At 40.0% G+C, this 11770-nt stretch overlaps 1 protein-coding gene across 1 annotated transcript in view; it reads left to right on the forward strand.

The window, feature by feature from the left end:
- The window catches only part of myo1d (myosin 1D), a 99909-nt gene that overhangs the window by 73689 nt on the left and 14450 nt on the right, over positions 1 to 11770 (forward strand). The window contains exon 21 of the mRNA XM_035668011.1: positions 25 to 179. Coding sequence (XP_035523904.1) covers positions 25 to 179 — 155 coding nt within the window. The remainder of the gene's footprint in view (positions 1 to 24; positions 180 to 11770) is intronic.

Genomic DNA, 11770 nt, shown 5'->3' on the forward strand with positions numbered 1-11770 from the left:
TCTCTCTCTCTCTCTCTGTCCCAGGTGACCGGAGTGAGCGTGTCCCCTGGGAAGGACCAGCTGGTTGTGTTCCACACCAAGGACAGCAGGGATCTCGTGGTGTGCCTGCAGGGCATGGTGCCTGCCAATGAGAACCGCATCGGGGAGCTGGTTGGCACCTTACTTAGCCACTTCAAGAGGTGAGCGGTGTGGGAGAGGGAAGCGAGCAACAAGTGGTGGTAGAAGCTGTTGAAATGTCCTAAAATGCATAAAATCATGGATTGTAGTTTGCTGATTGAAATGACCTGTAGTTAACACTGAAGTAAAGGCAGAGGCCACTTGTTTTTTTCTGTGTACTGCATAGAAATTATATTTTTGCAAAGGTGAAATAAACCTTCTCATCTAAATTTCTAAAACACCACATTAAATCCAATAATATTGGCCCAGATGTGGGGTATTGACCCGAGCAGGAGGATTATAAGGCAGATCGAGTGCACAGTCCCAGCTGTCCTAACTTGAACCCTAATGTTCATTTAATCTGAGCTCTCTTCAGGACAGGATACAGAGAAGATACTCAGATATAGATTAAATTAAATCCCTGAACCCTGCTGTCGCTTTTTCTTACCTTCCGATTCACCGAGGTTCACTTAAGGACTGTCTCTTCTCACATTGCTCTCCAAAACTACAATACAGGATTAGCATATAAAATCCTCTCTATCACTTGAATGCACTGAAGAATAGGCATACCTACATAAGAACTTATTGAATCCGTTCACCAACAGCCTTCTAATACAGATGCTTAAGGATTTATTATTATTATCTGCTTTGGTAAATGGTACAAGGTAAAACTTATGAATAGGCTATTGAAACATGAATATGAGGTCGTATCTCAGTATCTCTTCTTTGAGCACAATTTATTCCATTCCAGTTCACATGAGGTTAGTCTTACTGCAGTGGGTCTGCTTGTCTTTCCCACTTACCATCAGGAAGATCAAGAGCCCTCCCACTGCTGTTAAGACCAAACTGTACTCGAGTTGTCCTCAGTTCACTCTTTTTATGCAAGTTTTATAAAGTTAAATTGACCCTCTAGTTTTCAAGAAAAAGGTTATTCTATTATATAATAAAGTAAGATACTGTCACGTGCTATGAACAGTGCTGTATCACAATATTCAGCCAGTGTTAACGAGTGCTGTTACCTTATCATTACAAGCAGCTTACACGTGGTTTAGCTACACATCAGCAGGAAACTCTCGACTCCTTGAAGTGTTTATACTTATACCAACCTTCCAACAAATAATTTAATAAAGTAGCTCCAGGAAAAAGTGTGTGAATAAAGTGATTTCATTCATCCACTCTCATTCCACTTTCATCCTGTGTTTTAATCCCAGGGGAGGATGACTCTGTCGCCTTCGCTAACAGGAGCACGTACACACACACACAGACACACAGAAGGAAATGAAGGCATGAGCCTAGCTGGTGTATTGCAGAGTATTTCAAGTCCTATATTAGTCCTTCAGGGTCATGTTTTCTGAAATGGCCTGTGTATGTTCAGATGGAGGTCACCTATCATTCTTCTACTTTCTATATTTAACTGCATAGAGAGAAAGGTCTCGTACTAAATGGACTTTTTGCCCCTTCTCTAACCAGTTCACTTTATTTGGCTCATTGAATTGGATTTGTGATTGAATGCAGCTGTACTGCTAAAACTAATTAGATGTACCCGTTCAATCCCACGATTTGTTCTGTGGGCCTTACACGATTTTATTCAGACCTCATGATTTTGTCCAGTCCATTGTGGGTGGGAAATGTGCTGTGGATCAGAAAACAAGCAAGCCCACAACCTGTAGCTGTTGATTGTGTTTGCAGCAAGCAGCATCCATTCTTACAATACTAAAGCAGAAGTGTCTTAAGCTGCAGCTCCTCTATAATGGCTGCTGGATGTCATTAGTTTTGCAGGTATTTAATCAAACCTGATGAAAAGTCAGGGAATCACAATTTTTACAATTCATTCCGAGGGAAATGTGAATATCTTGAATAGATTGTGACAAAATTCTGGTAAATAGTTGTTCAGACACTTCATTCAAAACCACAAGTTTCACCCTCACGGTGCTGCTACAAGTGCAATCAGGGGATCACCAAATTTATAGGTTACACAGTTGTTACAGACACACATGGTGTCTGCAGTCTGTAGTTTATACTGCACATTGTGCAGCAGTAGAAGAAAAAGCTAAATGAAATAGTCAACCTTGTAATAAAGTGAACTCGCTAATTGAGCTATAAAAGGTTTCTGACAAAACGATCAGATCAGGGAGTAAAAACAAGAAATAATTTGTGTTACTGTTTGACCTTTTCACATCGTTTGATCTCTCTAAACTTCTGCCGCTGTGATTACTGTTTTGATGTTTTTAGAATACTGAAATCGTTCATCTGACTGATTATTGAATTGACTCCTCCACTGGAGTCTGGCACGTGTATCGATTAGTGTTTTCATGTTTGTCTCTCTTTGTGTGTACAATTGTGTGTGCGTAAGAGATTTTGCAGACAGATGTTGAATCTGTTTATCTTGGTGTGTGTGTGAAGCTCTGTGTGTGTGTAGGGGAGGTGTGCTTCGGCTTGATCGTTGCCATTCTGTGATGGTATTTCGTTCCATTGTGGAGCTCATTTCTCAGTAGATGTCGGGCTGAGAAAGGCCTCCACAGGGCCACATGTAATGACCCTCCATGTGCTTCGCATGCCGACTCATCCATCACAGTGAAACACAGACAGAACAAAGGGCACACCGGCATGCGCGAGGATGTGTGTGTGTGTGTGTCTGACTGCATTAACGGGTATGTGTGTGTGTCTGCATGAGGAGGAATTCCTGAGAGGAAGTCTGCATGTGGCTGCATGTGTTTGTGCACCCGTGCCGTATGATCTTTTGCATGCGACGTCCCACCACTGCAGCTCCCTGTAGATGTGGCTTTAACCTTTATCTCTCCTTCAGTATGCTGCACAGTGCACAATATGCACAATAGCGAGCAGGGAGAAGGGCAGCTTACAGCAGCAACAAAGCAACACTTTATCCTCCTCAAAGTGACAGCGAGGCCAAAGCAGAATGACACGCCGCTGGGAATAAACCCTCTTCTTGTCATAGCTTGTGTCAGGATACTTGAGTTTCCATGAGGCGCGGTTTGTTTTTGACAGTTTCCAAATCTGCTTGGCGTTAATCTGTTTTCTTTTTCATGTTATTAGGAATTTTGATTTTGCTGAGGACTGGAGTGGTTTTCATGTTGAGATAGTGTCAAGGCAGGCATGTTTCAGGGTGTATTTTTTTTAAAGCAGAAACTTATCAATACCACACCAAGTTGCCTCAAACTGAAGTGATTCAGAGATTTCTGCAACGCATACATAAGAAGATAACCCTCTTATCGACCATGACACACCAGTTGTCTGGAGAATTTCAAAAATACTTCATTCTTATTTTGCATAAAAAAGGAGGAGGGGGGGGATTAGATTCCCATGCCTCCTCCCTTTCTCCCTCCATCCTTCCTTTTTTCCCTCTTTCATGCCTTTTTTCAGCTTCCTATTTTTAGCTATATCCCCTTTGTACTGATCTCAGTCTCCTTGCGGCGGGCCCCCCCCTCCACCTCCTCATTTCTCTCTCTCTCTTTCTGCCTCTCTCCTAATCTTTCCCTTTTTTCTCCCCTGGCTCCCCCCATCTTCATTTCTGGAGAGGAGGCAATGAAATATTTAAGGCTGTGCTGCTGTTGAGGCCTATATTTAGAAGAGACAGAGCCCCCCCCCTCTCTGTCTCTCTCTCTTGTGTGTGTGTGTGTGTGCGTGTGTGCGTTGACATGCACCCCACGCAGCAGCGACTGCAGCACTCCCACCGTCCGCTGGCAGGATAGCAGAGCAGACACTCCACATCTGTCACACTCAAACTCTGCAAAATCAATGAGACATTCAGGCAATCCAAAAGACCTCACTATACGTTCCACCCTCTCCTATTGATTACTGTGAATTCTCTAGTGAATGAGTTTGAGCTTACTCTTATATTACAAACAGACCTTTGTTCCCAATTTAGTGCATAAGTAGTTTTATCATGTTTTGATAAGATGCCTCCCTGGTTTCAGATCTGTTTGTGTTTTTTTTTTTTTTTTTTGCTGTTTTGTTGTCTGTCAAACTTAACTTTTCCTACATGTTTGCCTATTGAATCAGAATTAGCTTTATTGGTCAATTATGTGCAAACACACAAGTCTCTGGTTTTATGTTGCTTTTTCAGAGGCACTTTCTATGTACTTAAATACAGTTCAATGAAGAACAATGGGGAAAAAAGTAAATGAATGTCAGGGGAAATGATGTCTGAATGTCTCTACTACCACGGTTGTGCCCTTGAGCAAAAAAATTTAACCCCACATCTATACTTATGTCACATTTAACTTTACACTGAATCTGTGAATTACTTTATTTATCATTTTTATTTCCTCTTGTTCAGTTTCCAGTATTTCTAGCGGTTTGTGTCTCAGTCAGTGCTGTATCACGCTTCTACGCTGCTTCACACTATTCTCACAGAGATCTGGATGTAAAAATAGCTTCATGTTGAATTATTCATCCACATCCTCATTTCTCACAGGTGGTAAACTGCAGTTTGAAGATTTCGCTCCATCAAATTGCACACAAATTTTCTTGTTACTTATAAGCAAGTGTTTTGACAGGTTAAAGTGACGTTAGATTTGTTTAGAGCATTGTGCACAATGTGACGTTTACAGCTAGTTGGCACATTTTCTCTCTCTTACTCTCTCTGTATGTGTCAGTCACGACCTAATGACAAAAGTTGCCCCATGACCGGCACTGGTAAATCCCTGGTTCACACATAATCTCCTCTGTCTTACTGTCATTGTAGTTCCTGTGTTGTGTAAGCAGCTGGAATTGGTTTCTTAGAAAAGCACTGGGGATTGTTTCTGTAGCAACTGCTTGGTTATGGCTCCACCGACTGCTACCACCGCTGTCAGTGTCCACAGTGACTAATGAAAAACCCTGTGCAGTAGATTGATTGTGTAGGGGTGTGTGTGTCGTGTGTTGTGTTGTTGTGTCGTGTGTCGTGTGTGTGTGATGTGTGGTGATGTGTGTGTGTGTGTGTGTGTGTGTGTGTGTGTCTCATTGGCAGGATTTTATTAACCCCGAATCTGCTGTCCTCTGCGTGCGTTTGGGTGCATCAAGTAGATTGATTATTTTAGTACTGAAATGATTCATTATTATGATTTTTCATTATTAGAGACAATACAATAGTACAGACAGTAACAATATACTTTGTTCAGTACCTTACTATAAAATGATATGAACAGTTTCTTTTTCCGTTTAACGTAAACAGATAAAAGTGTGTTAAATGTTTTCCAATCACAAGCAGATATAAAAAACTTTTACCTTAATAAAGGGTGAAACACTGGTACACTTGATTGATATCAGGAAGTTTTATCAAAGAATAAGTAAAATGCTTTTACGGAACTACTTGACAGATAACTGACACATTTTTATCATTACCAATAACATTTTAAGCTTCAATATGCAGCCTTGATTTTTTTAAAGTCCTTTACTAAGCAAGAGTGCCAAACATTTACTGAGCTTTTCAGCTTTTCAATTTGCTGCTTTTTTCAGTTTTATATAAAATATATAATAATATTTGGATTGTTGATCGGACAAAACAAGCAATTTAAAGAGTCACCTTGGACTGCGACTCCTCGTCACAAGTTGTATGATTTAGTTGTGAGCAGTATGATGAAAGACTGATTTTGCCTTCGGAATACTTTTTAGAGGCCTGAGAGTAAAACGATACAGTATTTTAAGAGCGAGTCTGCAACCACATTAGCAGCCCTGTGAGGCTATATGCACTGTGGTGCTTTGAGCTAAATGCTAATGTCAGCATGCTACAGCTGAGGCTATTTAGAATGTCTTGTACTTGTTGAGATGTTTCAGTTTGGACTAGTGGTGGACCAATGAACCAACCGACGGACGCCATATCTAAAGTAGTAAAAAGTCAGATTAAATGTGTGTAACAGCGATTATTAAATTACACAATATTTAATTGTTTCTTGCAGCTCTTGATATTTTATTCTAAAGCTTAAGGCCTTTACTGAGCATGATGACATCCTTCTCAATCCCCCTCCCCTCCCACTGTAAACTGTCCAGATTTGTCTCATTGACAGATGTTTACCTCCCTCATACTGTATCTGTCTTCAGGTATGGCTACATCCATTCATATTTGCTCTTCCGCTTACTCTCCTCTAACCTCCTCCACCACCCTTTGTCCTTCTCTGCCTCCCTCTCCTTCACCCTCTTCTCACCCACCCCACAGTATGAGTCAGCAGTAGTGTGCAGTACACAGCCCTTCATTGATCTGTCAGAGTGATGTGGTCATATTCTGTTTTTGCCCTTGCTCCTGCCCCCTTCCCTGAAGACTGGAACGTTTAGCCTCCCCCTGTCTGCTTCCGACACTGCAGAAGGGAGTTGGGGGGGGTAAGGGAGCTAAACCAGACTGCTCAGGGAGGAAAAAACAGAGGAGGAAACACAGAAAGTGTTAGTGAAAGTGTGACAGGAATAGTGAGCTAAGAAAAAAGAGGTGTGATTGAGGTAGATGGGTGAGACTGTGAACAAAGCAAAATAAATCAAGTTAAAAATAAGCGGTGGAGAAAGAAATGTAGAAGATGTTGAGTATGAAAAAGAAGAACACGTATCGATCTGCTGATGTAAAATCTGATTCACTTGTGGTTCAGGTAACTGCAGACATGTTGGCGTCAGTGCTTCGTTCATTATTTTCCTCTCATTTTGTGTTTGACTAAGATGGATATTTTAGTAACACTGTCTGCGTAAGACTTAATCATCTCCCTCCCTTATGATTAAAATTAAGATTTTTAAAGAATCGTACCAGTGTTTTTGCACATTTCAGCTCTTTAACTGAGCCTTCTGAAGCTTCATTTTCACTGACTTTCACCAGTGAAAATGACACATGATCATATCAGCTGTCATTTTTCAACTCACACTTTCAACACTGTAGCTTAGCACTTTTTAAAGTAAATAAATTATCACTTTATCCTATCAGCTGATTCTGGTCCCAGTCAGCTGTATACTGGGCATTATGAAGGCATTTCGTTGCCCATTTCTACAAGAAAATCAATTTCCGTCCTGAAGCCACTTGAAGTACAAAAAAGTAAAAACAGAACTCCTGACTGCCAGAGGCAATGGAAATCCAGGTATTGCATACCATGCCCAGCTGTCATCCAGAATTCCTAGAACTGTAGTTACATAAGTTACTCTCACTTGTAAGTTGTAATGGGTTGAAAAGAGATTATGAGATTGAGAGCATGCAGCTAACAGCAGTAACATTAGTAATATTTTATAGTGTTTAACTAAAGTAGGGTTGGGTTTGAATGTGTTCAGAGTTAAGTTGCCCTTTAAGCTGCATTACCACAATATGATCATGTAATTTGTTTCCATAATGCACAGAAATGAATGGAAACCAATGGATGCCTGGATTCAACATTTTCTCTTCTGATACCACTTCAGATACCTCAACTCAGGCTGCAATACCAAGTACTGAACCTATGAATCCTGTCCTAAAATCTATTTACCTCACTGCGTGGGGGGATTGCTGTGACATTAAACTGAGTATACAATCTACTGTGACTGATACAATACAACATTTTATAAAGACGCTGACTCAGAAAATGTTCTTAATGTAGATCGATTACATCTTGGCCAATACCCGTTCCTCTTAGAAAAATTCAGTGTGTCGGATTGGCACATAAAAATACATGAAAATTACTAAAAAACAGTGGCATGGTTTTCCAAATGGTTAGCTGCTCTGTTAAGTACACGATGGGATAAAACATGAAAGTCACTAGTGTGATCCTTTTAATTAAAAAAAGGTCATGCACACTTGTTTTTCTTTTTGGAAGATTTATAACTGTTGTTGAGTGTTTTAGCTGCAGAGAGTAATAAATATTTTAGAACAAACCGCTCGTTAAATAAACGTGTCAGAGTGCATTTTCTCTTATATCTGGAGATGGCACTAACATCGTTTATAATTGTACAACAAAAGGAGGATGAGAGAGGGTGGCAGAGAGAAGTGATAAGAAAAACAGAGGGAGAGAGAGAAAGCCAAGCTGCCTTTGTCTTCCTCACCAAGGTCACCCTTTCTGCTGAATCAAATATTTCAGACTGATAGAAGTGGGCTTCTCTCTTCTCCTCTTTCCCTCCATCCCTCCTTCTCTATTTCCTCTTTCTCCATTAATCACCCGCCCCACTGCTGCTCCTCCCCCTCTTGTTTTTCACTTCACATTCCACTTCTCTTCCTCCTCCCTCCCTCCCTCTCTCTCTCTCTCCCTCCTTTCTGGGGCGCTGCGGATGCAGTTCCCATGGCAACCATTGGATCCATGTTTGTCTGATACGTATGTGATCCATTAATAACCCTGCTGGCTGGAGATAATAACGGCACATCTCGTCCCAGACCACAGACAGAGGAATAGAGGCACATGCTAACAACACCAAATAGTATTGAACGGGAAAAATGTGATATGAAGATTAGAGAGAAAGAGAGATGATGTACAAAGGAGGATGGAGAGAAAATCAGCACAAGCTTTTATTTTAGCTTTACTCTTCAGACAATTAGGACACAATATCAGTCCTCCATATGTTTTTGGCACTGACTGCAATGTTTACTTATTCTTTCTTCAGACTGTTCCTCATTTAAATCGAAATGTTCCCAATTTTAGTTTTATTCTTGTACAGCTTTTCAGCAATTAAGAACTTTGCTTGTTTTGCTAAATGAAAAGGGGGCTTTGTAGAGTATTCATGCTTATATTTCTCAAAGTATCAAGAAAGTATTGTTTGGTATCATATTTGTATTGGCACTAGAATAGACAGTAGTCATTGTCTTTGTGCACACCAAAGGGTCTTCAAGGATAATCTATCTGCATAGTCGTTATATAACTTCCAATTTGCAAAGTCAAATTGCATTCAAGTTCACAAATTCTCTCACACACATAAAAGAGGCTCCTGCATGCACACTCAGAGTCATTGTTATTTGGGCCAGTGGGGAGTCCTGCTTGTCTCATTGGCACTGTGCTGCAGCCTGGGGGAGGAGGCTGGCTGGGTGGAGTGATGGATGGCGAGTGGCCAGGCCAGAGTGTGTGTGTGTTTGTGACTGCGTGCTGACTGTGTAAGTACACATTAGAGATAATATTTAAAGGAGTGAAAATACACATTATGTTTCAGAGGGTGTGTATGAATGAAAGGAGTGTGAATGTGCGACTTGGCCTACTTTTTTCACTGCAGACAACCCCTGATTCACTGCCAAGCAACCTTTCTCCTTTCCATTTCTTTCTCTCAGACGCAAGGACAAACACACTTAGCAGACTGTGTTACAGAGGTTTTAACCTTACTAATTGCACCATGTTGTGCTTTTATTATGTAGCATAAGCACAAACACTGGCACAAGCCTACGTAACAGATGAGTGGGTCGAATAGGCTATAAAATGTCTTTCTCCTTTCCTGTACTCAGATATTCTGTGTGTTAGGCGTGTCTATGTCAAAAAGACAAGCATAAAGATAAAAGCAACATATATATGTATAGTCAACAAGTACTAACCAATCAGAGGCAGAGTAGGGCAGGTCATGACTTCACCACCCTGGGATTAAAAAAAATAAATAAAATTGTGTGGAGGAAAGTAGGAAGTTGAATGAGTTTCTAAAAGGGGCGGGGCTTAGTAAGCAATTGCTTCACTGTTTACATTTTTGATTCACCTTAAAAAGTCCTTTATCAAGCAAAGATTTCAAACTTTGGCTGGTTCCAGCTTCACAAATGTGAGGATATGTCATTTCAAATCCAATATATAGGCTATTTATGACTCTCCATGAGACAAACCACAAAAGCAACTTTAAGACATCACCTGGGGCTCTGAGACATTGAGTATTTGTTCAACATGTTTTACACCGAATCTTAATGTGTTTGCAGAAAGCTTCTGATGTTGTATCATCTTCCACAGCAGTCATCTATGCAGCTGACGGCTTTAAAGATCATTGCATCCTCCAACAACTGCAATGATGCATGAAATCTTATGATACATGTGAACAAAATTGCACACTTGTAATTAGCCCTGACCCTTTGACAGATTCAGCACTCGGGGACAGATTTATTAAGCCTTATTTCAAATGCATTCTAATGGGAAGAGATAAAAGTGATGCTGGATTTGCTAAAGTTCACACTCTTTGCGAGGATCAGTTTTGCATGGAAATTCTCTGCCTCTGAAGTTTAATTGCAGCCTCTCATTATTTGGAATGCTGTTACTTCATTAATGAGCATTTCTATTTCAGAATCACGGCGATGATTTTGGCTTGTTGATCTCAGACAAATCCCAGCTCTGAACTTTTACCTTTTAGACTCCCCCTCAAATGCAAAATTCATTTAAACACAGTCCCAGTAGTTGATTGCATAATTAGTTTCTGTCTTAGTAAATCAGACTCTAATTACAAACAGATTGCGAGTGCAAATTGAATGAAAGGCTGAGTGCAAATTTGCCTCATGCTTTCAAGTTATAAATTAGGCCGTCGTCGTTTTTATAACACTTACTTTTATTCTTTGTTTAATTTAAAATGTATTTTGTATAAATAGCTAAAAATGTCACGTACAGTAAATTATTGTATATCTGTATACACATTGATGTATTTGTAGTGTTTTCAATTATTGGTGCAATAGTTCTCACGTGTCAAAATATTTACAGACAAATAAATATCTGTAGAGTAAGTGTCTGCATGGGGGGCCAGTACTCACCAGCGCAGAGTAAAGGAATTAGAGCTCAAACAATCCGTTAAATAATGGATTAGTGAATCCACAGCAAATTAATCTGCAAATATTTTGATAACCTAGTGATAAGTAACTTTTCAAGCAAAAATGCCAAAAATTCTCAGATTCCAGCTTGTTAAATGTGGGGATTTACTGATTTTCTTTTGTTTTATGTGTCACTAAACTGAATATTTTTGGCTTTTAGACATGTGATGACCATTTTTAGCTATTTTACTCTACAAACAAGTGGACAAAATCAACACCATTAGTTACAGCCCTATTATTACAGCCCTAATTTGGAATTTGAACTCTGTTGTCACTTACTGTATGACTTGGTGCAACCATTCTTTATGTGGTTATTGTAGATGTTGGCCAAAATAGGCCCCTGTCCAACTCAAACTAGCTTCCAGAAGAGGTAAATATGTGTAAACATGCGGTCTACTTTGGTTGTAACTCAAACATCCTGTGTCCATAAATGGTCCGTACAGAGTCCAGCATTAATCAGAGGGCTGTATTTTCTGATCATCTTTTAACACAAATTACTATTATATTAGAAATGAGTCATTCATACCCTCAGATTCATAATTGTCATGATTAACACCATGAATGCTGCTAGCTGCATGCTATGTAAGCTGCTGATTTAAGGTACTGGCACTGTTTTTATTCCAGTTCAACCTCTGTATAAAGTACGTACTGTATATCTGTACTCATATATAGTAGTCAGAATGTAAAATGGACGTGCATCTGTTGGTGTGAGCTACATTAAATCCGCTCATGGCCGCTCACTAGCAGAGTAGCTGTCTGTGGCTTCCCATCGGAGCTTTCCTCCTCACACTGAATGTATGTAATGCATGCACTTACTGTAGTCTCCCATCTTACTGTCACTTTGGATAAAAGCATCAGTTAAGTGCTACAGTTAAGATGATACAGTAGGAGCCTTGATATTTTATAGACTCCATCTTCTCAGTGACCTCT

Source organism: Morone saxatilis, unplaced genomic scaffold (genome assembly GCF_004916995.1).
Source record: "Morone saxatilis isolate NCDOM2014 unplaced genomic scaffold, NCSU_SB_2.0 Contig1, whole genome shotgun sequence".
Classification (NCBI taxonomy): Eukaryota; Metazoa; Chordata; class Actinopteri; family Moronidae; genus Morone; species Morone saxatilis.